At 53.0% G+C, this 27,745-nt stretch overlaps 2 protein-coding genes across 10 annotated transcripts in view; one reads left to right on the top strand and one right to left on the bottom strand.

Moving 5' to 3' along the window:
- DGLUCY (D-glutamate cyclase) overlaps positions 1–14,218 on the top strand; it is a 79,493-nt gene extending 65,275 nt beyond the window's left edge. Inside the window, exons 14-15 of one of the 4 annotated variants that reach the window (XM_074327033.1) lie at positions 9,811–9,936; positions 13,182–14,218. In XM_074327033.1, coding sequence (XP_074183134.1) covers positions 9,811–9,825 — 15 coding nt within the window. In that variant the 3' untranslated portion in view covers positions 9,826–9,936; positions 13,182–14,218. Of the gene's footprint in view, positions 1–3,771; positions 6,526–6,841; positions 7,014–9,810; positions 9,937–13,181 lie in introns of those variants that run through there. The other 3 variants (XM_074327032.1, XM_074327031.1, XM_019745117.2) reach the window with 3 other exon arrangements.
- GPR68 (G protein-coupled receptor 68) lies at positions 5–27,745 on the bottom strand. 6 transcript variants are annotated; one of them, XM_074327036.1, is made up of 3 exons: positions 27,533–27,745; positions 26,952–27,371; positions 5–3,212 (listed from the first exon to the last, which is right to left on the bottom strand). In XM_074327036.1, exon 3 carries the CDS (start codon positions 3,114–3,116, stop codon positions 1,998–2,000), a length of 1,119 nt encoding a protein of 372 aa, XP_074183137.1. In that variant the 5' UTR covers positions 3,117–3,212; positions 26,952–27,371; positions 27,533–27,745; the 3' UTR covers positions 5–1,997. The 6 variants fall into 6 exon arrangements, with proteins under 6 accessions (XP_074183137.1, XP_074183138.1, XP_074183140.1 ...); XM_074327037.1 differs by having other exon boundaries at positions 26,952–27,117; XM_074327039.1 differs by lacking the exon at positions 26,952–27,371 and having other exon boundaries at positions 27,533–27,553.

Genomic DNA, 27,745 nt, shown 5'->3' with positions numbered 1-27,745 from the left:
GCTGTGGCTGGTTACTTTGCTTTATTCAGAGACTAGTTTGCTACGTAAATCCATTATACAGTCCAACACACACATACTTGGCATAAAAGAGAGGAAAATACAATTCTTGATAGTAAATGGGACCGCCCTCAGCTCATCCCAGCCCATCCCAGTGGGAACACCCATGTTTAAGGTCAAAATAGGGGGAAATTTGGAATGAGGAGGCATGGAGGGCTCAATTGCCCCTGTGAGATTCTGGGCCCAGTAGACTTCCCTTGGCTGCGTGGCCATTTCCACCACCTTCAGACCTGGTCACTTCCTCCTCTAGGAAGGGGAAGAGAACCTCTTCAGGTTCTAGAAGGCCCTCCATAAGGAGCTGGCGCAGGTACTACCCAGTCAGAGCCAAGTGTAGCCCCGGGACCCCACTTCACTGGGGCAATCCAGCCTGGGTGGTCTGCCTCTGGGCACCCCTGCTGGAAGAGCTAAGAGATGCAGGGTAAAGCTACCTCTTGGAGAAGTGGGCAGAGAGGGGAAGAGAGATTGATGTTCTCCCTGTCCCATTTTTCCCTTTGGCTGTGCAGAGCTGAAATCCCAGGGAAGTCAGAGCTGGGCCCAGCCCATCCACCAGGACATCTGGAGGACGAGAATTTCTGTTAAGGTTGGCAGGTCCCTGGGGCAGTAATAGGCTCTCCTGGCCCTTGGTATGGTCACCAGGACAGGGGTCAGCACAAAGTGGCAGGAGAGCTGAGCCCGTACCCAGCCTTCCAGGAGAAAACAAAAGCTACAAATGGCCCATGGGCCCACTATCACTCTCCAGGTGGGTGAGGTGGCATATCTGGCAGAGCAGCAGTGCTGGAGAACAAAGAAGGCCGGAGCGACTTTGTCACGGGGGGCTGTTTAAATCACAGTGGAGCTTTGGGCTGAGAGACGCCATAGAATGTGTCACTGTTTTGTTGCATCTGAGAACTCGGGGAGAATGTCATGCTCCTCTCGGAGACTGCTAGACACTCCATAGTGGGTGTGGCAGGGGATGGAAGTGGAGGCAGGGTGGGGGGACACTGCCAGTAGTCACATGACTCTAGCCTCAGTGTCCTGGCACACAGCTGTCACGAAGACCCTGGTCTTTTAACCATGGACACACGGACACACACACACGCACAGGCTTCCGCGTCTGGTGTCCCAGGGCAGATGGAAACGGAACACTTTTAGGAAGGACGTGTGTGGGGGGAGCTGAGTAAACACACGGCTTTAGGCCTCCGGACTAACACTGGTGCTTCAGTACTGACTTTTGAAAGGCCCACACACATCAGCCCAGGGAGCCCCAAGATTTGTTTCGCATCAGCCTAGGGCTTGGGGAATCTACTCAACTCTCCCTATGAAATTGTGACATGTCTAGACCTGGGGTCTCTCTTCTGCCTGTCACTCCCCTCACTGTCCCCCACGCACATTCCAAGTGTCCCAAATGCCTCCCCAACTTCCTTCTCCCAATCCCACTTCTTGGCCCCACTCATCTTCCTTCCTGTCCCTTCATGGGTTGGGGCTCAAGGGTTAACGATGACAATACAGCTTCGTGTTTCACCTCCTCAGATAACACTGGTGCATCTGGACAGGTGTCACCTGTAACCACAATGGCACTGGAAGGCCAGGGCAGGTGCACAGCCAGGTACCCACCCCCATCTCCCAACCCCCCTCTCTGCTGTCCTCACACTGCACTCCCCGACCCAGCTTCCCTTTGAAAACTTCCTGGAGGTGCAGTTCACTGTCTTCCTCCCGCCAGCAGCCCAGCCTGCAGCAGAAGACACCCATGAGCTGACACAGCTCATCCCACACTCAACAGCCCCATTGGGCTCAGCAGGCTCCCTGGAACCAGCGAGGTCTTGCTGCCACCCAGGCCCAGGGTTCCCTGACCCTGGCCCATTGTTCCCTCCAGCAGAAAGAGGTACCTGCATTTGGCAAAGCAGGCGGCAGCCAGCCAGCCAGCTCAGACCTCTCTGCACCCCACATGTGGGTGACCCCGGCTAGGCCAGCCTGACCGTGGGGGACCCTTCCCCGGCAGGCGAGTTAGGGGTCTGGAAGGTGGAGTGGAGCTTCGTTAACAACTCGGGCTCCTCGCTCTTGCCCACGGAGGCCTCGGGGGCACCCAGTGGGTAGGCCTCCCTGGGCGCGCCGGTCCTGGAGCAGGTGAGGAAGGCCAGGCAGGCCCCGCGGAGGCGGGCCAGGTCCCGGTGGGTGGTCTCGCTGACGAAGCAGTACAGCACGGGGTCGGCCACGCAGTTGAAGCTGGTGAGCAGCAGGGCGAAGTGGTAGGCGTTGAAGACGCCCTTGGCGAAGTCGCAGTTGGACTCCCAGAGGCTGCGCACCAGCAGGAGCGCGTGGTAGGGCAGGAAGCAGGCCAGGAAGATGACCACCGTGCTGAGCACCAGCCGCTGGATCTGGTCCTTGCGGCTCTTCTGGGTGCCGTGGCTGCGGTGCACGGCGCGCAGGATGCCGCGGTAGGAGGCCAGCAGCAGGCACAGGGGGAACAGGAAGCCGACCAGGAAGCGGTAGTAGTTGATGCCTCGTTGCCATGGCGCCAGCGGGTAGTGCTCGAAGCAGACGCGGTGCTGGTTCTCGTCCTCCACCACCTCCTTCTGCAGGAGGAAGTAGACGCTGGCCAGCAGCTCCTTGGCCCAGATGGCCACGCTGACGCCAACGGCCGCCTTCAGGGTGCGGAACTGGTGGAAGCGGAAGGGGTGGGCCACAGCCAGGTAGCGGTCAATGGAGATGCAGCAGAGGAAGCCCACGCTGATGTAGATATTCTCGTACAGCAGGATGCCGCACACCTGGCAGGACAGGTCGCTGTACGACCAGTTGTCGTGCTGCAGCACGTACTGCAGCCAGAAGGGCAGCGAGCAGATGTAGAAGAGGTCGGCCACGGTCAGGTTGCACAGGTACACGCCCAGCTCGTTCCGGGCCTTGACCTGCAGGTAACCGAAGTAGAGAGACAGGCAGTTGGCCGGGAAGCCCACCACCAGCACCGTGACGTACACCACCGGGGCGAGCGTCTGGTGGATGGTGTGGTCGATGGTGCAGCTCTGTGAGGCGTTGTTGGCAGTGATGTTCCCCATCTTTGGGCCTGAAGGGGCCTCACCCCTCATGGGCTCAGGGATCGGGCCTGTCTCTCTGCTGCATCTTGTTTAGAGGATGTGGTTCACGTGGTGTCAGAGGCGGGGAATCCTTGGTGCAGTGAGCTCCTGAAAGTCAAAGGCAGGAAAGGCTTAGAATAACAGGAGCTACCATTTATATAGCACTTACCGTGTGTCAGGGACTGTTCTCAGTGCCTCACTTACTTTAGAAGATGACCCAGCTCCAACTAGAATATCTGAACGTGGTTTATGTCTCCACAGCCGCCTTCCCTGGCTTCCTGCCCCTTAGTTATTTCTCTGGTCCCTCATTGATAGCGAGCAAGGCCAGGAGCTCTTGTGAGCACAGCCCATCCTGAGGCCAGGTCTCCAAGGGAAGGAGAGGTAAAGATCTATTCCAACCCACAGGCAACAGTGAAGGCCCAGCCACTCTCTCCTACAGCAGTAAGTGTCATCCACATCTTCCTACTTGCTCAAGGGAACCAACCAGGTCAGTCAGCAGTGAGGCCACAGCCCCTCCTGGGGACCTCTCCAGACAGCAGTGAACAGGCCCAACCTTGTCTACATCCCACCGTGCACTGGTGGGGAAACAAAGGCTGAGCTTCCCTCGGGGCTCTGCCTGGATTCCTGGGTGCTTGTCAGCAGATGCTATCTCTTCTCTCCTCCACAGAGCTTGGGGACCCAGCATGGGGGACCGCCCAGGACCAGGTACCGACAGACACGAGTGCCAGGCCAGGTTCAGCCACTTCCAGGCTGTGCAAGTCATTTACCCTTTCGAGCCTCAGTTTCCTCATCTGTAAAGTGGGGATAAAAACACCTGCCCTCAGGGTCAGAACTGGGGCCAAGTAAGATGATGGATGCCAAAATGCATGGCGTTATTTTTCCAGCAGCAAAGAAGTAGAGGAAAAGACGGTACTTTTACCTACAGTGGCGGAAAGTCCAAATTGTTGAGCCCTTAACAAAGAAAATGCTATGTATACAAATACATTTGAACAAGATAGAATAAAGTTTTTTTGTTGTACAACCACTTTATAAATTAGTATATCAAAATGAAAGGCCTGAGCTTCTCTATTGATGTTCAGATGAAAAATCTGGCTATGTCTAAATCAGGATTTTTTAACCTTTTTTTTTTTCATAATTATCCACCCAAGGAGCCTTTTTAGACATTATTTTCTCCCCTCCCTCGCCATGAAATTCTAATACCACAGGTATACTACATATCTGTTTATGTACAATGACCCTTTGGAAGGTAGCAAATCATTGTAATACCGTGTTTCCCTGAAAATAAGATCTAACCGGAAAATAAGCCCTAGCATGATTTTTCAGGATGACATCCCCTGAACATAAGCCCTAATGCATCTTTTGGAGCAAAAATGAATATAAGACCCAGTCTTATTTTTGGGGAAACACGGTATGTGAGATTTTTTTCACCCCTCCCTTGAGAATGCATGGTCTCTATGTGGTTGCAAATTCTGAAGGAGTGGGGTCTGAATTAGGCTGTTTTGTGGTATCAGCAGATTAGCCTTGCCCTTTGCTCTCTCTTCACCATAGTTAAGCTGGGACTCTCCGAACAGAAGAGAAATCCCTCAGAGTTCATGACCGACCTCTCATCACCCAATGAGCAGGGCCCCTCCCTCAGCAACCTCCGTCCTGCCTGGCCTTGTGGCCACCTGAGCCAGGGTACAGTGTGCTGGGAAGGGGCCCAGAAACCTCAGCACAGCAGGTCCAGTCGTGAGGTTCATGGAGGATAAATTTGAGGGGTTCTCCTGAAATCAAATGCTCAATCTTGTAAGTAACTAAGTATGTGCATTTTTCCTAGGTGAAGGGCCTGTAGCTTTCATAAGTATCTTTAAAATGAGCAAGAGATGGGTCTGGTCCAAAGCTGTCCCCTTCTCACCTGGACTCCCTGTGGCTCTCTGCGTAGCCAGACCCTCACCCATTCATGTGCTTGACCATTATCACCCAACACCTAAAATGCAAACAAGACCCTCCTCTTCCTTGTTCCTTATCACACCTGTGGCAGAACCAAATTCCTTATGGGAGCTCCAAGGCCCAATATGGTCTGACCCCAGCTCCCCCACCTTGCCCATCACCCCACAGTCTAGCCACACTGGCCAGCCTTCTGTGCCTCAGTCACCCAGCTTCCCTCCTGCCTCAGACCTTTGCATCAGCTGCTTCCTTTGCTGGAATGCTGCCTCACCTCTACCTCCATTTCAGGGCTGGCTCCTTTTCTGCTAGATCTCAGCTTAAATGTCACCTCCTCAGGAGGCCTTCCCTGACCACCCACTTTAAGCAGCCCCCACCCCAGTCACCATCACATCATCCTAGCTGATCACTCCACAAAAGCTCCTATCAATATCCGAGATTTTTGTTGTTTATTGACTTGTCTGCATGTTGATGGTCCATCTTCTGCGTGACGATATAAATTCCAAGAGGGCATAAGCCTTGTGCACCATGAACAATGCCTGGCATATCCCAGGCATTCATGAATACTCCTGGAAGGAATAAGTGAATGCTACCTCCCCATTTTACAGGTGAAGAAACTGAGGTTCCAAAGAGGAAGTGACTTTGCCTAAAGCTTGCCTGAGGAAGGAAGCCTTGGTGTTAGATCTAGGTCTCCTTTCTCCATGCCCCACCTCCCTGACACCTCCAGTCGCTATGTGAGACTCACCCCCAACCTCTCACTCCCAGGAAGACGAGGACACCCAGTTGGGCTTACCTTCCTAACCTCTCCAGGACACAGGCCTGGAATTTCAGTGATGGTGGAGGAGAGGGGTGCTTCTTGTTGTTTTTAATTGTGATTCAATGTGTATAACATAAAAATTTACCACATTAACCATTTTTAAGTATACAGTTCAGTAGCATTAAGTATATTCACTTGTTGTACAACCATCCCCACCATCCATCTCCAGAACGTTCTCATCTTCCGCAACTGAAACACTGTTCCAATTAAACACTAACACCCCATTCCCTTCTTACCCCAGCCCCTGGCAACCACCATTTTACTTTTTGTCTCTATAAATTTCATTACTCTAGGTCCCTCATACAAGTGGAATCATGCAATATTAGTCTTTTTTGTGACAGGATTATTTTCCTTAGCATAGTGTCCTTAAGGCTATCCATATTATAGCGCGCGTCAGAATTTCCTTCCTGTTTAAGGCTGAATAACATTCCATTATATGGATACATTGTATTTTGTTTTTTCATTCCTCAGGGAACATTTGGCTTGTTTCTAACTTTTGGGTATTGCAAACAATGCTGCTATGAACACAGATGTACAAACATCTATTTGAGTCCCTGCTTTCAGTTTTGGGGAGGTATATACCCAGAAATGGAATGGCTGGATCACATGGTAATTCTATTTTTAATTTTTTGAGGAACTGTCATTCTGTTTTCCATAGTGGCTGCACCGGTTTACATTCCTACCAACAATGCACTGGGTGTTTTCTTGTTTTTGTGATTTGGGGTTTTGCTTATATGTTTTGATGGTGAGAGGAAGGGGATAAGGGGCAGCTAAGACCTGTGACCCCTAACTCTGTCCACAGCTCAGTGAGTCAGAATTTGGCCCTACTCGCCCTCTTCTTGCCAGCTCTCCTGTCCGTGAATCCCAAGCCCCACCTGTGGGACCAAACGGTTCCCCTGGCTTACATATGAGGAAGTTGACAGCAGCACAGGTCCCTGAACCGTCCCCAGGGGCTCCTACCCAGGACCAACTAACCACGTCTCTGAATTTACCTCAGGTTCTCCACAGTCCAGATAAAATCCACCCCCAGGAAGATAAAATTCATTCAGAAACATAGGCCGCCAGGCACCAACCGATCAGGGCAAATGAAGCCACAGCAAAAACACGTCCTGTCAGGTCTTAAGAATTCCTTGAGAGCCACCAGGCCGGAAGCCTGTTGTTTATTAGCGGTGAGTATATGTACGTGCAGGGTGGGCTGGGACAGCGGCTTGTAGCTTCCTCTTTCCTAGGCCAACAATAAGTGAATTCTGCAACCAAAGTCACAAAGAGTCAAGCCTGCAGGGCAAAGAAGAAACATTTAATATGTTTAGAAAGTGCTTCCTATGTTCACTGTGGAGCGAAAGGAGGGTTTTGGTACCAAGAGCTCACTGTGCAACGGCCTCCTATCGGATTCACTGCCTCCATCCCACCACCCTCAAAGCCATCCTATGAGACACAAATCTAACCTAATCACTCCTGCTTCACATCCTTCCATGGCTTTCCAAACATCCATCCATCCATCTGTCCACCCATCCATCTATCCACCCACTCGCCCGTTTACTTAGTCATTCACACAACAACTACTACTGACTATCTGTCCTATGGCAGGGACTGCACTGGACACTGGCCCCTAGTCTAACTCCAGTTAGTCTCACAGGAGAGGGGAGAAGAGAAGAGAATCTGCTCCTAAGGAGAACACAGGGTTTTCAGGGAGCTCATCAGAGGTGACCTAACCCAGCCAAAAAAGCCTTCCTGGGCAGCAGAATGCTAAGACAAGAAGAGGGGGGAGGGCTGCCTGAGCAGAGGGCAGTTTCTGCCTGTAGAAACAATGTGTGCAACAGACCAAATCCAAGAGAGAACGGGCACCTTCGGGGAACTGAAAGGAGCCTGGCATGACTGGCTCTAGGTATGTGGAGGGCGTGGCACAAGAGGAGTCAACGAGAAGCTGTAGGAACTCACAACTAATTAGAAGGAGGTGGGAAACAGGGAAAATCTGAGGTGTTCCTCAGTGCTTAGTTCTCATATGATATCAAAAATTATTTCTTAGGTGGAGAGGTAAGTGGGTGGGTAGATAGGTAGGTAAGTGGATGGGTGGTTGGATGGATGAGGGAGTAGATGGACAGATGTGAGTAAATGGGTGCATAGATGGATGAATGAGTGGGTGGATGGGTGGGTATGTGAATAGCTAGATAGGTGACGGGTAGATGGATAGATGGATGGGTTCATGGGTAGATAGATGGATGAAGCGTTGGTAGACAGGTAGACAGGTGAGGGGTTTTGAGGTTGGGTGCTAGGACAGTGGAGATATCATTAATAGAAACAGAAAAGTGACAAGGAGGAATCGCTGTGGCCTCCTCGCCAGCAGCCTGGCATATCCCAAGCTGCCTGAGCTGGCCAGAGTGTCCTGCTTTTTCACCCAGACTTTGTCACAGCCAGCTCTCCCTTCCACCAGTCTGCGAGGACAGGCACCCCAAGACGGAAACTCCACCTTGCCAGGAGTGTCCCTCCTCAACACACTCTGCATGGGAAACTCGCTCCCCCAAAATCAAAGGACAAAGTGGATACAAAAGTGTCCTGTAAATGGAAAGACATAGATGGGATGAAAGAATCAAGCCACATCTGTTGAGAGCCCTCCACGTGCCAGGCACATCTCTGTCAACACCATTCTCATCAGCGCCCATTTTACAGATGAGAAAACTGAGGCTCAGAGAGATGAACCAACCTGCTCAAGCTGCCACGGTTACAATGTGGTAGGCCAGCTTTTGAACTCAGACTGGCCCACACTTTCCTTTACACCGTGCTTCTCTTTCTGTTTGTCATGATTGTCACTGAGCAGCCACCCTCCACTTTCAGGCTTCGCCAGGTTCCAGTCCCTATAGATGCTTCCATGAGAGCCACCAGGCTTAGTCCTGGGCTAGCTCCCTGCACCTGGAGGATGCTCTGCCAGGTCAACCATTTCCTCAACACCTACTGAAGAAAACCTGTGCACCTAGTTGTGGTTCCCCAAGGCAGAGCGGGTGGGGCAAAGAATCAAAACAAAGAGCCGCTGCCATCTACCTCAGACACTTTATCGTCTAGCTAAGAAAACTGAGAGGCTACACACAGGCAACCCAACACCTAAAAGCAAACCTTTAGACAAATGCTTATCAGCATAGAAGTATCTCTGAGGGCTTTAATGACCAGGAGAATTAAGCCCCGAAAGGAAGGAAGGGCCTCTTTGACGCAAGGTAAGAGCCTCTTGAACGTTCGAAGCCAGGAGGAGGTGCCTAGCACTGAAGTACAGCTGGTGCATAACCAGTGATCTAACCCGTCATTTGTCCATTCATTTCTGCTGTGTGGTGCCCAGGGGCACACAGACAATTACTCCCAGTACTGGGGAGCCCTGAGCCCAAAGAGCGGGGAATTTCCTGCAGGCCCAGCTTCCCTTCTTTAGCTGGTCAAACTGCCACACGTTTCAAACAAGGCTGTTTCGTTTCCTAAAATGAAATGAAACATTTGTTTCAGAGGCTGTTGGTATTTTCCCCTGGGGCAGGGGTAGAAACTAGGCAGCATTTTTCCTGTCTCCAAGTTTCCCCCAGATACCCTCATTCCGGCAACAGCGGTGAGACAGAATCACATTTCTACAGCCCGCGTAACTGATCCAAATTCAATCCCATGAGCTCACGAAGTCCTGTGATCAGGCGGGGCTGGCACTGCTAACCCATTTCACAGAACCTGAAGCCCAGAGACACAAACCTAGTTGCTTAAGTTCACACAGTAAGTCAGGTGCAGCTGAATCCAGGACCCAGGTGCCACGGCATCAACTTGCTGCCTTTAAGTTCTCTTGGCCACAAACCACAGCAAGAAATACACTTGACGTTGTCACCCGGCACACAAAGACGTCTACACACACATGCGTGCACACAGGAACAAACTTCCCCAAAGCAGTACTTACCCTACCATTGGCACACACTCAGACCACTTCTATTTTGTTTCTTCTAAACGCAGGTCACGAGCGACTGAATTGATTTCCTGACCCACTAATGGGTCACGATCCTTGGTCTGGAAACAGCTGGCCTGGCCCCCTCCTGCTCAGCCTCCGGACCCCAGGAAGGCAATACTCTCTACAGCCAGGTGAGGGGGAGTCGTCCCAGGGGAATCCCAGTTTCTGCCTGATTTCAAACCGCAAACAGCCGGGCTTCCTCAGCAGCTCTACGGAGGCTTGGCGGAAGAGGCGGAAAGCACCAGCCCAGCCTGGGGGACCCCCCACGCGGGCACCCCTGCCGTCAGGACCCACGCTCCCCCTCCAGCGATTTCCCACAGAAGCACCTCCCAGCTTGAGCTAGAAAACCCCAGCTGGAGGCTGATGGGTCCAGAGCTGAGGCAGAATCATGTGAACGCCACCGTCAGTCCGATCCGGTGTCAGGCTGGCGGTTGCCCAGGAACACTCGCCAGCCACAGGAGAGGGTGGCAGGACTGCTCCCTCCACCATCCCCAGCCTGCTTTCCACGCCCCCGAGGCAGGGAGCAACCCTGAGGGGAATGTTAAAGCCTCAATTAGGGACAGAGGACCTCAGGGACTTAGGGGGCCCGTACAGGAGGAGCGGGGTGCACTAATTCTACCCATCACACCACCTTTGGGCACCTACAGGCTACCAGGACAAGAAAGCACAGCAGGCAAGGAGAGGGGGAGCGGACTGATTCCACTGCCACCCCAGGCTGTCACCCTTTAGTCACGAGCAACCAACATCTGGGTCAGTGGGTCCCACCTGCCTTAGAAAACCGCCTGGGGCACTTATAAAAAATAGAACCAATGCCCAGACCCTACCCCAGACGAATAAATCGCACTTCCTGGAGGTGAGGTGCCAGCACCAATGTTTTTAAAAGCTTCTGGACCATTTCAGCGGGCAGCCAAGTGGAGAAGCACTGATGTGTTGGAGGCGGGTTGGATCCTGTTCTGCAGACCAGCAGACCCAGGGCAAACGAGGAGGGTGCTAGGCCATAAATAAGGCGGCATCAGTGTTTTTAAATGGTGTAGCCCCAAGCCAGGAGCAAGCATAGGGCTCTGGCCTCAGGGGGTCCCCCGGCTCTCAGGAGCAGTTACTAAACTCCCCCAGGACAGAGCAGGGCTGACGGCACCCCTGGAGGTTCCCTAGCCCAGCCTCCTCATCACGCAGGTGGGGAAACTCAGGCCCAGCCCCCGGGAAGGCTCTTGACCAGGGTGTTAACAGCTAAATGATAGAGCCGTGATTCTAGAAACCTGCTGCCGATTTCAGGAGCCCTGTTCTTTTGGCGTAAGCTCCTCCCTCGGGGGTAGTCTCCTTGGAGACTTGCTGGAGCCAGGAAGCCAGTGCCCACCATGCATGGGGGCACTGAGGACTTCTGTGCTTCCTGCTCTGTTAGGTGGTCGGTGGCACTTGTCTCCTCCAGAGCAAATCACTATTGTCCTGTCGGGACTGTATTGGTAGGGCTCCCAGAAAACATCCCCCTCAGCACTGCCTGGGCCCTCCAAGCAAATGCTTCCACACACAGCCGGCACTTTTCAGTGGTTTCCTACGTTAGATGCTGCAAAAGGCTGTGGCTTGTCATGGTGCAGAAGTCTGAATGGAGACACACATGCTATTCCTGCGTTATGGAGTGTGGCAGGCGTTCCCAATGTCATACAGAAGGACCAGTGGCTTAGGAGTGCAGGGTCAACGTAGTGGTCAGTGCCTGGCTTTTCCTGCAACACTCCGGCCAAAGAGAGCGCCCTTGGCTTTCTCTGCAGGTGGGCCAGACTACAGGACACACACATGCTGGCCAATCTATACCATCGCGGTCTGTACCTGCAAAAAGCACTGATGGCACTGTGTCCCCTCCTACCCCCGGGACCCCCAAGTTGCCCCCAGGCTGCCCAGCCCCCTCTGCCGACAATATGTATACACTATACCTCACTTGGAATGGGGAGCCCTCCTCTCTCCAGGGCCAGGCACCCTCCCTTTCCCTGCCCCCTGGGACTACAGACAGGTTGAAGCCGACCAGTTTTACTCAAATCAGCTGAGCCCATGTCCTCTGTGAAATGCCCCCTCAGCCAGAGAAAAAAGAGCTGTGTTCCACTTCAGTGCTAGGATTTTGTCTCTGATCTAAAACAGGAAAGGAGAACAAGAGGCCGTGATGGCACCAGGCAGCAGCCAGTGGCCTGAGGTGCCTACAGACCCCATAGCCTTGGCTTCCCCCAAACCTCTCCAAGGACACCTCCGACTGAGTAGAAGTATTGATCTTGGAATAAAAACGTAACCTCAAGAGCAGCCCCCGGCCTACCTCCCCGCATTCAAACTTCTGTCCTTAAGTCCAGAGTGGCAGCATGTGGGAGCTGCCTCTGAGCTGAGGGAGGCAATTAGTGAAGCGTGAGAATGCCCGAGCCCTGTGGGGTGCCCGAGCCCTCATAGGGGCTGCCAGGGCCCACGCCCACCTCTATCCTGGGCCTCAGTTGGGCCAGGCCTACCACCTGGGTTCTTTTCCTCATTCCGTCTCAGCCCCAATAACAGCAGTCATGAAGCACCAGACCCCCACTTGCAGGGCAGCACTACTGATCCCCAAAAGGCTGGACTAAGCCCTGGGTGTCCCTGTCTGCCCGCAGCATAAACATCTGCTCCAGGGCCCTGGGCTCTGAAGGGCTGGTGGATGTTTCAGAGCTGCCTCTGGAGGCTACTTTGAGGGCCCCAGAGCCCCAGGCCACAAGGCCTTCGGGCACCCACTGGCTCCCAGAGGTCCAAGTAGCCTGGATAGCATCAGAGGGAGGGCCCTGGAGTCTGCCCTGAGCTAGTGGCATCATGCAAGGCCTCCAGCACATGGCAGCAACCCTGTGGTCACCGCAGGGAGGTTAAGAGCAGAGGCGCTGGGCCAGCGTGTGAGGGCAGGCCCCACACTGCCACGGTCTGGCTCTGTGACCTTGAGAAATCGCATTCCTGGATAACCAGGGGACTTCCATGAGAATCAAAGCGGTCCGCAAGTGCCTGGCGGTTGGTGCCTGGTTAGTAGGCTGTTGGTGTCAGTGAGGATGCAGTGATGAGGAGGATGGTGGTGGTGACAGCACCGTCCCTCAGGCTGGAAGGTCCTGCCCGCCGTCCGACTGGGCGAAGGACAGGATGGGCAGGCCAACGTGGGAAGGCACTCGTTAGGGCACATTACCTTGTTCTCGTGGCGACTCTGCTGATTTGGGGCCGTGGCGGCTCCTCGAGGGCTCTGACAAGTACAAGAAGCTCCATCGGGAGCCGTCTGCTGTTTGCCTACAGGGACCTTCCCTGACTTGTGTCTTGAAGGCCGGCCACCTTCCCCAGGCCTCACACTTTGGCACGCGCTTCGTCAGAGGAGCTGACGCAAGGTGCTGCAATGTTGCAGGTTCACCAGGGGCCAGGTGTGAATCAAGACTGGCGTCGAGCACAAGAGGAGGCCCAGCACCTACAGAGACCCCCCCACATGCCTGGCACCCCGGCCCTGGTGCAGCTGGAGAGGAGGCGCGAGCAACTGAGGGTCGAGAAGCACATGCCCTGCCATCGTGGGCGCCCACGCTTTGTACCCAGGACCGTGCTGAGGGCCTCCCCAGTGTTTCCTGTTCCCACCCTCGCACAGACCCTGCGAGGCAGGGCTATCCCTATTTTATAGACAAGGCAACTGAGACACTCTGAGAGCGCCAGCAACCTGCCCAGGGTCGCAGAGCCGGGGAGCAGCCGCGGTTTGACTCCAAAGACGGGGCTCTTGACCACTGTGTGGAAACCCAGCGGCTCAATGCAGCACAGATTTCTTACCTTACCTGCAGGGCTGAAAGGTCTGATGTGGGTCTCGCTGGGCTACAATCAAAGTGTTGGCAGGGCTGCATTCCATCTGGAGGCGAATGGACTTGCTTACCTTTCCTAGTTTCTAGAGGCTTCTGGCATTCCTTGGCTTGTGGCCCCTACTGTCTTCAAAGATACCAGTGGCAAACTGAGTCCCTCCAGCATGGCTTCACTCCACCCTCTGCTCCCATCCTGTCTCCTTCTCTGACTCCCCCCCCCTCATACTCCCCTCTTTCCACTTTTAAGGACCCTTGTGATCACACTGGGCCCACCTGCTAAGTGGCAGCACTGGGGTCCAAGTCAAGGTCTGAATGAATTGTACTTGAATAATCACGCCTGCAATGCATGGGAATTTGCACAATTATTTGTTGCTGTCCCTCTCCCCCTCTACACAGCAAGCTCCATCAGGAAGCAGGAGGGTCTCTGCCAGGGAGGACGGTGGTTTGGCCCAAAATAAATGCACAACCAAAATATGTTGAATGTTTGATTAAATAGATGAATCTAAACTACATTTATTTCTGCAGCCCATCTGGAAGGCCAGCGTGGCTGAAATTGAAGTTAGGAGCTGACAAATTGGGAGAGACAGTCAGAGACAGCCAGATATGGGATAAGGCAACAGGAAGAGGGTTTGTTTTGACTCTGAGGGTATGGGTGGGTGGCTATGTGTGAAAATGCAAAATGAACAACGGAAGCCTGCTGCTAAAAGAAAGACTTTCATCTTGTTTTTTGGAGAGTCTGTGGTCTGAGAAGGTCTGAGCGGCCTGGGACATCCTTCCTGCGCTGATGCCCAAGGCACAAACAACAGGCCTGCATGTTGTCATGGCAACCCCAGGCCTGCTGCCCCCTCCACCTCCACCTCCTGCCTCCTCACCCAGAGTGCTGCAACCCATCAATTAATAACCTAATAATGTATGACAACAGTCACTCCAAACACCCAGGCAGCAGTCCTCTTGAAAAACAAACACTTCTCCAGGGAACTGAGCGCTACAGAGATGTTCATTAACTCAGCCTGGGCTACCTGCTAAAACCTAGCATTCTGAATCCAGATTACTCTCTCCCTAGCATCTCCCTCTTGTTGTAAAGGCTTGGGGTTGGCAGAGCTGAGGACTGAAGCCTCACCGGTTCCAGGGAAACAGACACTAGAGAAGCTACCATGTCGGATGCCTGCCCCCTCAGCCCTGAAACACACAGAGAAACTGATCCTGACCCAAAAGGGTATTTGTATCTCTGCTGGTCTTTTCCAGAAACTTTACATCCTTTGCAAGGATGAATTAGTTACCATGGCACCCAGAAAAAAAGCAAAAGCAAAAGGGAAGATTTTCAAGTTTTGGAAGATTCAAGATGGTTGGAAGTGTTCGATACTCTGCTCATTGAGAGGTGGGGTCTAAGTCCCCTCCCCTTGAATCTAGGTGGGCTCTGTCACTACTCAAACAATAGAATAAAACGGAAGACACACAGTGCCAGCTTCTGAGTCCAGGTCTGAAGAGATTGGCAGCTCCCACCTCCTGTCTCTTGGGATGTTTCTCTTGTAATCTAGGTGCCCTGCTGAAAGGAAGCCCAAGAGAGGCCCACATTGAAAGAAACCAAAATCCTGGCTGACAGCCCCAGCTGCAGCCACGATCCACTGGCTCGTCACAAGGTTGTGATCTTGGAAGAGGATCCACCAGCCCCCGCAGGGCCATCTCAGCTTATGTTGCAAGACCAGAGATAAGCCATTGCCACCAAGCCCTACCCAAATCACAGATTCATGAGCAAAATAGATGAGTACTATTATTTCAAGCCAGTGTCTTCTGAAGTGGTTTGTAATGCAGCAGTAGGTAACTGGAACATAAATATTCTTTTTCTCCAAAATCACTTAAGAGCTTATCATGGGCTGACTTCATTCAGATGGTTATTTAATTTTAATTTTTGTAACAACTTTGTGAGGTAGATACAATAATCTCCTTTCTCCCCCATGAAGATATTAAGGTTCAGAGAGGTAAGGGATTTTGTTGGAGACCAGCCAGCTAGGAAGGATGAAATGTTTTCCACTCTTTGATTCCTGTTAGATGAGTTTTCTCTCCCTACAGAGTAAGCCATACTCAAAGGGTGCAACATAATAGTAACAAGGAAACTCAGAGCCAACACTTAGGGGCACTGCAAGGCTTTCAAGGCAAGATCTTTACCTATGTGATCTTATAACCCTAGGAAGTAGGCTCTACTATCATGCCCATTTCACAGAAAGTGAAACCGAGGCCTAAAAAGATGATTGATGACTTCCCCCAAGGTAATAGCTTTAATAGGAGGAAGAGCCAAGATGTGGATGCAGGCCACCTGTTAAGTTCAGAATTATTTTCCCTTCTTTCTTCTTACGGAAACTTAACTGTGGGGGGTGGGGGTACATGTACACCCCACAGTCACCCCAACAGATGCCCACAGCCCCTCCTACAGCTCATGCCCAGCAAACAGAGTGGGCTGCTGGCAGAGGTGAAGCAAAGCGTAACCATGTCATCTCAGATGCACATAGTTACAAACCATTCTCACATCTCTTTTGTCCTTTCAACCCCTGTGAGGTGGCAGTGGCTAGTATTTATGTCCATTTTACAGAGGCCCGGCCACAGCAAGTGACCTGCCCGAAGCTACACAGCCTCTGGCTCCGTCAGCGCTCTCTCCTTTGCCCATTGCTGAATCCCAAAGAGACTTCCCGTGCCTTTCGCCACTGCATCACTCTTCTCCAGCTTGATTGCCAGACGCGGGGAAGGAAGGGGGCTGCCAACTAGCGACCCCACCGAGCACTCCTGCGGACAATCACAGGCCAGCTTTGTCCTCCATCGCTGGGGGTGGGGGTTGGGGGTGCTTGTCGGGCTCTGGGTAGCCCTTCGCCTAAGAGGAACCAAACAGATTTGCGGGAAGGAAAGGAAATCTTTGTGGCACCTGTACTGCCGAGCTCTAGGAAATGGTTAGCTGTCTCACTCTTTTTTTTTGGTAAGTAATGACCAGGTTGTCATGGAGTCAGCTGAGGGGGTGGCTGCTAAACCAGGCGACAACCGCAGCGGAGACACCCCACCCAAATGAGGGACGAGAACGCGCTGGAGCTTGGGGGCAGACACATGTCGGGCCTGAGTGCGGCTGCTTCCTGCACTTTGCCGCCCCGCCCCGGGCGCGCGCACTTGGGGGCCACATGCCTACACCCTCACAGCGCACTCGCTGTTTCCCGGGTTTGATGCGCCGGGGCCCCGAGACCGTGGCGAGCGAAAGAGGACGGGGAGACGAGGAGACGGGCCTGCGCGGCGAGGGGCCGCCGCACTCACCCCGCCCGTCGCCCGCGCCTTCTCCTACGGCCGGCGCACGGCAAGCGGGTCGGCACTGCGTCCTTGGCTGCAGGCAAAGGGGGCCTAGGGGCGCGGGCAGGTCCATTTCCCAGCCAGGCCCTCCTCCTCGGACCACGGGGCCACGTTGTGCTCCAATTTCCACCCACCCCCCCTACCCCCGCCACGCCCCTGTCTGACACAACCAGCCCTGCCCTTCCGCACCCTGCCTTTCACCCTGACCACATGCCATGGACGAGGCGCCAGCCAGGAAGAATCGCGGTGGCACAGCCCTGTCCTGGAGGTATAGTACTCCCCACCCCCAACTACCTGCTGTCCCCAGGGTGGGCTCAGACTGGGCCTGGCTGCAAAAGGACGAGGGTCGTTCTCCAGCCACATCCAGAAGCGCTTCTAGGTAAGAAGCTGGGAGGAGTCCCTGAAGCGATCTTTCCATACAGGTCATCTCAGTGTCCCGTGTCACCACATCAACATCAGGAGCCCTGCAGTAAAGGCAGCATCCCGCTGCTGCTCAGGCCTGTCTCCACCCCTGTGACTTCAGGAGGCTGCAGTTGGCTGCCTCCTGGGTCCCTAGTGCTTCCCCAGGCCCCACTGTGCCGCAGGAAGTTTTGTTGAGAATTCAAGGAGGCCTGAGGGTCCCTTTGCCCCACAGGCTCACAGATAACAGTAACGATAGTCACAGCTCCCAGTTTTTGAGTACTTTGGGCCAGGCACCAGGTATAAGCACTTAAATGCATAAACTCATTTGATCCTCACCACTCTGTGCGGTAGATAAGATAGTATTATTATCCCCACTGCATACATGGGCATAAGACACAGACAGAACCAATAACATGCCCAGAGTCACACAGGTAATAAGTAGAGGCACTGAGGTTCGAACCCAGCCAGGAGCCCACAGCCATCCTCAGCTCGTGCCTCCTGCCCTAAGCCACCCTTAGCTGTATTCTCAGCACCTTCTGCTCTTTCACATCTGCATACCTTAACTCCTATGTGCCGCTCCCCTCAAAACACCTCCTGTCCCCCATCTCCTGAACTCCTGCCCCAGTTTTAACCTCCTCAGTCACCTCCTCTATCGAACTGTCTTGTTTGTCCCAGGCAATTTGGGCTGAGCCCCCTTGGTGCCCGGCTTTCTTTGCACGGTCCACTGAGGTCATTGGCCCAGAGCTGTCCCCCTGCATGGCCCTCATTCCTGGCCCAGTGCCTGGCCCAGAACAGGGCTCCCCATTCCTGTTTGTGAACTGAGTGTCTGGGACTGGTCACTGCCAGAGTCTGCAGAAGCTCTGTGTTTGGTTGCCAGGACAGATTGTTGGGGGTTAGGGATGGAGGGCAGCTGGAGTGCAGGCCGGGGAGATAAAGAGAGAGATCGATGTCTCATTTTCTGCTAACTCCTCTGGGTGGCTCAAAGCTCCACATTTTGTGACCAGGCCCCTAGGCAAATCTCTGGAAGGAAATGGACAGTGGGCAAGACGTGAGAAGACACCCTGGCAGGGGAGACAGAGGGAGCAGGGGGGTGGGAGACGCAGGGAAATTTGCTTTTTCTGTTGGGCACATGCCCAGCAACCTTCCAGCAGGCTCTTCTGTGAGGCTGGCTCTGCCTCTTCCGCTGGTCCTTATTTTTAAATTTCTCCTTCTTGCGAAATCTTCACAAGTGGAGTTTTCTGGATTAACTCTTCATGCTATAAAAATGCACACAATTTTTAAAAATTGCCAAACTGAAAGTAGTTATTAAGAGTTTGGGTTGGAAAGCCAGAGTGTCTGAGTTGGAATCCCACCTGTTACCAACGAGTAGGGGCTCCTTAGACAAATCCCTTAACCTCTCTGTGCCAGTTTCCTCGCATGTGAAACGGGGAGGGGGCTTCAACAGGGAGTTGAGATAATTACATGAGTTCACAGCTCAACACCCAGCACATATTAGGGTTCAATAGAAGTTGGCTGTTATTATTGTTATTGTCCACTCCAAATACCCTCTTATATGCCGCTCTTACGTTTTGAATGTGTACTGTTCTTAGTGCTTATGCATGAGTTCTTTTCATCCCAAGTAGTTGTAATATTTCCCTTTCACAGGTCAGGAAACTGAGGTTCAGTGAATTGCTCCAGGCTGTTCAGTTCTCAGTTCTGAGTGCCTGAACCAGGACTTACATGGAGTCCTGACTATGAAGGTGCTTCTTGCAGCAGTTATGCTTTGTCTCATCCTATCCCCCAGGAAAGAAGTGGGGTGTTTTAAAACCCATCATTAGTGGCTAGATCCAGAATTCTGCCTCTCCGGGGTACAGTCATGCTGTGTAGAATGCTTATTACAAAGTGACTCCTGCCAGGGCTGTCACATCACACAACCCAGGGGAGGGGGACACTGTACACAGTCCTTGGTGGCCCTGTCTCCCTGACTTTCTTTCTGTAGCCCACAGTCTCTGTGTACAGAGGTCCTCACATATCTAGAACCTTTCACAGTCTAAATACTCTTCAATTAAAACAAGCCTCCGTTTTCATTTATGCTTCACTTTTTAGAGACAGAATAGGATAGCACCTACACCAGTTACTTAAAGATCCAGAACTGGCTTGTGGAATACAGGCCTGGCACCTCTGGTCATGCTCTTGGAAGAAAGTGCTAAATTTGGAGAAACAAAGAGATTCGTTGCACAGTCGCCTTTGGCCAGACGTTGCTGTGTTTCTTAGTGTCAGGATATTCAGTCCTTGGCAGGGGCAGCAGAATTTATTGTTTTGTAAACAAAACCTGGCATTGGCCTTATAAACAACAAAGCTCACTGAGTTAAAATGAAGCATGCATTGTTTTCCAGAACCTTCCTGGACCTAGAGAATGGTAAATTATGGCCCGTGCTCATGGGTGATGAGTTGAGACACTGCACTAATAACTGTTTTTCTTGCCCATAAAAATCATCTTCTACATTGGGCTGGAATCCTAGGATGTGGTCAGAATTTCTCGACAGCCGGTACAGTGACACTGATGTCCTATCTTTTTTCCCAGTCTCTCGTGGGTTTTGGCTTTGGCACTTACATATTCCCAGTGTCAAGCCCAGGGAGGCATACAGCAGGTGCTCAGAATTGGTGGCCGATGGAATGAATGAAAGAGGTTGTTGCACCCGGCAACAGAGTGTGTTGAGGGCTTTCTATTATTGCCCGTCCAGATCCGCTCCTCAGCCTTCTCTAGCCTACTCTGTACTCTATCGATTGTATCATGGGGTCCCGTGCCCTCTGGCTTCTGTTGGGTTTGGCCAATGGAAGCACTAACTGGGATCAGAAGGTGGAGGAGAGTGGGGTTGGGGGAGTATTAATCCACCCACCAGAGTGGCTTCAGGTTGGCTGCCTCCCTTTACTGAAGTCGTCAGTTCCTGTAACTGTCCCTCTCCTGCACTGCCCTCCCCTCTTCTACCTCCATGCCCGGGGATGGTAACAGCTCCTTGGAAATGCTAGTCCCAGGGTGCCACATGGACCTGCGGACCTGGGCTGGTTCCCTTAACCCAATCGATATCCTTGAAAACCGTCCCTTTGTCAACCTCTCCTCAGTCACCCTGCCTGACTGTGCCTGTTTCCTGCCAAGACTCTGCCTGCTACGGGAGTGGATGTATCAGATGGGTCTTCACTGCAAAGTCAATGGAACAATGTGTGCATATTTCAGAAGGCACACAGGTGACCTACTTTAAACAATTACTGATTTTTCAGTTCATTCTTCCAGTGAGCGCAGCTGGCCAGCCTCAGAGGCAATCAATCACTCTTTATCCCCCAAACAACAGAAGGAGTCCCTACTTCCTCACTGGGCTCTGGCGCTGGCTCTGGCTCCGGCTCTGGCTCATCTCTGTCCCCTCTCAGCCCCAGGCCTCGTCCTGCAGATGGCCTCGTGCTTCCTGTCCGTGAGCCTCCCAGCTCCTCATTCGGGCAACTTTCCTTCTGAGAAATACTCCCCAACGCATGGAGTCAACCCCCCTCCCCACCTTTCCACCCCTTCCCCGGGCCAGTTTCAGGCAGCAAGAAGATGGTTTTTCTGAGAATCATCTTTTCTGGCATCCACCAGGCTTGGGCCTGAGCAATTACTCAGACAAGAGTGACCTGATTAACAATGTGACGTGTTTCCGCTCCCACGACAATCCACAGCTCTCAGAATGGGACTAATGAGGACACCTGAAGGCGGGAAAACTCTGATGCTGGTATAGAGTCAGATCAAGTCCAGGCGAAGCGTGAACACACACATCTGAAGAGCCGGGGACCCCATGTTGCCTCCCTGGCTGGACTTCAGATTCCTGGAGGAGGCCTTCAGGCTGGGCTTGCTCAGGATGAGGCAGCTGGGAGAGGGGGGTAGCATCCGAATGTCTGGCTTCCAATCCCAAATCTGTTGCCCTCTGCTTGTTAGAGCTCTGGCAAGTTATGCAGCCTCCCTCGGCCTCAGTTTCTTCTTCTTTAAAATGGGGTTATTAATATGAAGATCGGTACAAGAATGAAATACAAAGATACTCTCAAGAAATTGGGTTGACAGAGGAAAACCCACAACCCAGCCTAGCCAGTGCACAGGGCACAGGTTATGCCGGGAAGGCAGGAAAGGGGGCTTGTTTGGCTGACTGAAGTAGGGGCCAGGCTGGGGCTGTTCAACCAGCCTTGACCAGCCTCTGCCTTGGCTCCCTGCTTATGGAGAATGGATCAAATCCTGGCTCTTTACACTGGCTATGTGACCTGGGAAAGTTGCATAACCTCTCTGCCTCAGTTTCCTTATCTGTGAAATGGGGATAATAATAGTACCTCAGGGTTGTTGTGAGTATTCAATGAGTTAGTAAGTATGAAACTCTTAGAACTACTCGAGTGAATGCTCAACAAATGTTGGGGGCGCCTTCTTCATCCAGTGCCCGTGGAAGGCTTGTGTGTTCCCCTCTTGCTCAAGTATGCAGCCTTCTGTGGTGGTGAGCTGGGGAACTGTGCTTTACTTTCTCCAATGTGTAAGATTTCCCTCGGGGCTGGCCCGGTGGCTCAGGCGGTTAGAGCTCCATGCTCCTAACTCCGAAGGCTGCCGGTTCGATTCCCACATGGGCCAGTGGGCTCTCAACCACAAGGTTGCCAGTTCAATTCCTCGAGTCCCGCAAGGGATGGTGGGCAGAGCCCCCTGCAACTAAGATTGAACACGGCACCTTGAGCTGAGCTGCCGCTGAGCTCCTGAATGGCTCAGTTGGTTGGAGCGCATCCTCTCAACCACAAGGTTGTCTGGTTCGACTCCCATAAGGGATGGTGGGCTGTGCCCCCTGCAACTAGCAACCGCAACTGGACCTGGAGCTGAGCTGCGCCCTCCACAACTAAGACTGAAAGGACAACAACTTGAAGCTGAACGACACCCTCCACAACTAAGATTAAAAGGACAACCACTTGACTTGGAAAAAAAAAAGTCCTGGAAGTACACACTGTTCACCAAAAAAGTCCTGTTCCCCTCCCCCAATAAAAAAATCTTTAAAAAAAATATTAAGATTTGCCTCCTACAAGACTCATATTACTTCGGGGTGTAGACCTGGGGGAGGACAGCAGTGAATCTGAGTGGTACTTGGAATTTTAGTGGGACCTTCCAGACGTGCCTGCCTGGAGCCCCTGAAGAGAACCATGGAAGCTCCCTGCAGCTGCCCTGGATACGCTTAGGTGCCTCTAATAGATGTGCTGGTAGGATGGTGAGAAAGGGCTGCAATGGGAGCGGACTGGCAAAGAATTTGTAAGCTGGACAGGCACCTCACCTGGAAATCTTGGTGAAAATTCTCCCTGTGTGTCGGGCTTCAGACCTTCCCTGGCCTGGTCCCAGGCTGTCAGCTGGTGTCTTGGGGGTGGTTATGGTGCCAGAGAAGCAGTGTAGCCCGGGAACCCAGGCTGCTTGGGTTCAAATCCCAGCTCTGCCACTTGTCACCTTATTTCACCTCTCAGTACCACACCTGTAAACTGAGGATGGTAACACAGCATCTACGCCATACAGCGTTTGCTGTGTAATGTGCTCGGAGCAGTTCCTGGTCCAGAGGAAGCGCTCAGTAAATGTCAGCTGTTGTTAATACCCTGCCAGTGCCTTCTGACTACCAGGCATAGCTATTGTGGTAGAATTATGGTCCCCTCACAGATGTCCATGTCCGAATCCCGGAACCTATGAATATGTCACCTTCCACGGCAAAAGGGACTTTGCAGATGTGATTAAGCTAAAGATCCCGATTGAAATGGGAGGATTAGCCTGGGTTATCCAGCTGGGCCCAATATCATCACAAGGCTGAAAGCGGGAGGCAGAAGAGGGAGAGCATCAGAGCGACACAGGGTAATAAAGACGCAATCAGACATTGTTGGCTTTGAAGATGGGAGCTGGCCATGAGCCAAGAAATGCAGGCAGCCTCTAGAGGCTGAGAACGGCAATGAAATGGATTGTTCCCATGTGTCATGCAGGTGTGTTGTGGGGTCTCTGGTCCTGCTCCCCGCATAAGGACGCAGGACATGCTGAGGCCAAACAGCAACACCCACAGAGCCATAGATGGGGGAGTCACACCACTATATTCTCCCTGGCGGGTTGGAGACACAGGAAGCAGGCGCCACACTATCCACAACCTGTCACCCACTTCTCTCTGCCAACCCACCTCACTTGCTAGCTGCAATCCCCCGTTCTAATTGCAATTCGCCATTGCTAGCTCAGCCCCCATCTTCTTGCTAGCCCCCACTTGCTGGATAGCATAGCCACAGCAGTTATATTAGTGGCCAGTGGCTCACTGGTTACAGCTGACGACCAACTAGCCACAGCTGATGGCCATCCAATCACAGTTGATGGCCATTTACTACCTGAGCCAGCACCTTTCTATGTGAGGCCGAGAGCCTGGAAACTGCTCTCTGGGACTCTGTCCTCACATCCCTCCTAGAGCCTCCATAAAAATACTCAGCCATGCCAACACCTTCAGACCCATTTCTGACCTCCAAAATTATAAGATAATAAATTTGTATTGTTTTAAGCCACTACATTTGTGGCCAAGACCCAACACAGTTGCATCCTTGAAGGAGGGACCACGCTTAGTCACTCCGCAGTAGTTACTGAGCACCTGAATGTCACCCATACTGCTTGCCCTGTGGGGCTGTAGGAATGGACTGGATCATGGAACTGAAATGTCCCCTGGGCCTAGGCACTGCCAGGGATGGAATATTCCGGGGCAGGAGAGATCAGGAAGGGCTCAACTGGTTGAAAAAAGGCCTCCTGGAAAAGCTGGACTGTCAGCAGGTCCTTAAAGGATGGAAGGTGTGGGGTGTGGGCAGGGAGGAGGAAGAGGAAGGAAGGGCATTGCTGGAAGGGGCCCAGCAGGATCAAAGTCAAGAAGGTCAACCCAGTTATTCGTTCATCATTCATCCAACACATGTGCTCCAGTCCCTGTGGGGTGTACCTGGGTAGTGAAGTGAGTGACCCAGACCTGTGGTTATTCTTATGGAATGCCCACTCTGGAGTGGAAGCTAATACACCATTTCAATAACACATGACAAGCGTTACAGCGGAAGAAGTACAGCTTGTTAAGGGGACACATCAGGATGAGCTTCCTGGAGGAAGTGACCCTTCAGTTGCTACAGGATGAACTGAAGGTTTGTTCTATGTTGCTTTGGGCTCTATGTGGTCCTCTGCAACAGCAGGTGCTGACAGAAGTTTTGCCACATATTTTGTTATTCCCTGTCCAATTCTTTCTTAGTCCATTTTATTACTCTAAGGAGAAAGCCTCTGTGGGGTGCTAGTATGTCTTGAGCATCACTTTAATTCTTGCTAACCCTCCCTTGTGATCTAGAGAGCCAGCCTCGGGCTGTTCTGCAGGCAACAGGTGCTAATTAATGTTTAGTAACACTGCTTGGTCTTCCTTGTTTTTATTTGTTTAATTACCTTCCTTTTGTGGCATGGGGCACTGATTTTCCACTTCTGGGAGTGAAACACAATTTGCTTTTACAAAAAAGTGAACTTATGTGTAATAGAACCAGGAGTGAGCAGAGGTTCTTCCTCGTGACTTAGAGTTGACCACTGGGTCCCATCGAGGACAAAGAGGCACTAAGTGCCCCTCCGCGATGGGCCTGACCACACATCCTCATCTCCACCCCCGACACACACACTCAATACTAGGTGTGTGTGGAGGGGTGCAGACTGGGAACTGGGTCAGAGGGTGAGCACTGAGGCTGGGACGTTCTCCAAGAGAACTGTCCTAGGGCTGGGGTGGGACTGCTGCAAGGAGTCCAGGGGTCCATTCCTGGGTGGACGTCTGATGAAAGAGGGGACACACAAATCTGCTCAGCCTGCCTTCTTAGACAGGAAGAAAAGAAACCTGGAGAGAAGCAGGAGCCAGTGGCGATAGCCAGTGGCGATAGCCAGGAGACAGCCATTTGTCTGCAGGGTTGTGTGGCCAAGTGGGTAGGGCAGAGAGGAGCTGAGCACCCAGGAGGGCCGTCTGGCAGCGGCAGGGGCTGATGGTGCATGGAGGAGATGGTGCTGGAGCCCAGGCTGCCTTGTCAGGGTCTGGACAGCAGGGAGGTCCCAGGGGACCTCTGGGGGACTCTGCATTGTGCTCAGAAGGGCCACATGGGATATCAGGGCCAGTGCAGGCTGGCCAGAGATGAGAGATGTGAGGACCGCAGTGGTGGCAGGCTGCACAGTGCGACACGAATCCCTGTCCCTTTCCCTCCTCTGTGGCATGCAGATTATTTTGAGCTAAAGGCAACGGAGACCCTGTTGGCTCAAGAGAAACTTCTGCCCCCTCTCAACTATCTAGAAGAATTATGGGGTCTTGCCCATAATTAAGAGTTATCACCAGAAATAACTTTGTTTGACCGATCCATCGGGCAGGGTAAACTATTAATTACTGAACATCTGCTCTTCCCATCACCCTGCAATGACCTTCCCCCTCTGAAACTCCAAGGCTCCTTACTTCATCCTCAGCCATATAGACCTCATTTTCCCTGTCTGTCTCTGAACCTCGTATGTATGTCGGGGTCTCTGGCTCTCTCATGTATTTGGGGTTCCCATGTGTCCATGTGTAATTAAATTTGGTTATTTTCTCTTGTTGCTCTGTCTCATGTAGATTTAATTATTAGACCAGCCAAAGAAGCTAGGAGGGTAGAGGAAAGTTTCTTCTCCCCCACATATGTAATAAAATGGAATTTGAATGGCTGATTCAGAAGGGACAACTCGGATTAACGCAGCAATTACAATACTCTGATAACAGCTATGTTTGGAGGATGATGGGCAGGGAGGGACCATCCTGTGGGATCCCAAAGTCCCAAAGCCCCTGATGAGGAGGAGGGCAGCCAGGGCAGTCCTCCAGGAAGAGGAGATTCTAACACCTACAAGGGGAGTAGGAAGTGTCCTGGGAACCCCCGTGACTGGTGTGTACGGTGCAGTGAATACAGAATATTGATGGTGGGAGCGGAAGGAAGCCCAGCAGAGGGCCTATTTGCTGAATAAAGAAAGGGGAATGGATACAGGGGTCAACTGAAACAGGTAAAGGAGATAATGCAGAAGTGTCAGGCACCAGCAGGCATCCAGTGGCCATCAGTTTGTCCATGCCTCACCCCTCAGGGCAGGATGGCATTCCCAAACCTGCCTGGATGCCACGGAGCCCAGGAGAGCCTCCCTCCTGGAGCTGGGTCCTGGGACTCCTCCCCCAGAGCTCTTCCCAGGGCCTTCACTGCAGTTATGCAGGTCAGGGCATGTCCTCTAGGGCCCTGGACAGTGTTGGACTTTTGAGATCTGCCCCCACCCCAGGGACCCTGAGCAGGACAGCCCGGTCTGGCCTGCTGCACCCCAAATGCCACCCACGTGTTGGTAGGTCCCTGGACCCCTAAAGCACTATCAATTTGGACCCTACCTCCCAGCCCTCCTCTTCCACTGCCCCCAAAGGCCTTTATCTCGGAGAATGGATTTGAATTTTCCACTCCAGGAGATGTGGGGGCGCCGGCCTTGCTGAGGTCGGTGATGCCCCCTGGCTGGGCTGGCAGCCACTGTCATGCCCGCGCTGTCTGGCCCGGCGCTCCGGCCCCAACCCGATTCGCCCGGGCGCACTCACCTCTCTCAGGTCCGGGGCTCAGGAAGCCGGGCCGCGACTCGTTCCCGCCTGGCTGAGCCGGGCCCCCGCCGGCAGGAGGGGAGACCACGGGCGCGCAGCAGCGGCAGCAGCGGCGGGGACGGGCGGAGGCGTGGTGCGGTGTGGCTCCCACTAGCCTTGCCGCCACCTGGAGGCGGTGGAGGGGCGGAAGCTCTAGGCTCACTCCAGGCCGGCACAGAGCGGCCGCCCCAGAGGACTTGGGAGGAGGGTACCGCTTCCAGAAGGGTTCATAGGGCCATTGCTCTCCCACGGAGAACACGGAGGGGCCCAGCGGTTTCCTCCCCTCTGTGTATTTGGGGTCTCTGGGGATGCGGAGATGGGGAGCAGGTGGTTGGTTTTGCCTCTGCCAGCTCTCAGACTGCATGTGCCATGCGTGTTGGGCTGGAACAAAAAGCCAGAGCTTGGAAAGGGGAGGACTTTTCAGAGCCCTTAAAGAACCTCCCCCATCCCGTCTTCCGCCTGGCTTCTGTTGTCCACTCTGCCTCACTTCTCAGATGGGATGGTGATGGTTTCCCCAGACCCACTCTTCCCACTCTACCCACCTGGAGAGGCGCAGGGAGGGAGGATGGAAGGAGAGAGACGTCTGGGTGGAGTTTCCAGCCTCCAGACTCGGGAGGTCACAGCCCACGTGACCTCTGTGCACCCTGTACGGCAGGATCACTGTGTCTACACGTGGAACACCCACCAGGACCATCAGCTCTGTAAGCTCCCAGGGCCCAGCTGCTCTGCTCTTCACGTGCCCCTCCTTCTTCTTT

The sequence above is a fragment of the Rhinolophus sinicus genome, linkage group LG03 (genome assembly GCF_036562045.2).
Source record: "Rhinolophus sinicus isolate RSC01 linkage group LG03, ASM3656204v1, whole genome shotgun sequence".
Lineage (NCBI taxonomy): Eukaryota > Metazoa > Chordata > Mammalia > Chiroptera > Rhinolophidae > Rhinolophus > Rhinolophus sinicus.
This window is presented reverse-complemented; position numbering and strand designations above follow the sequence as displayed.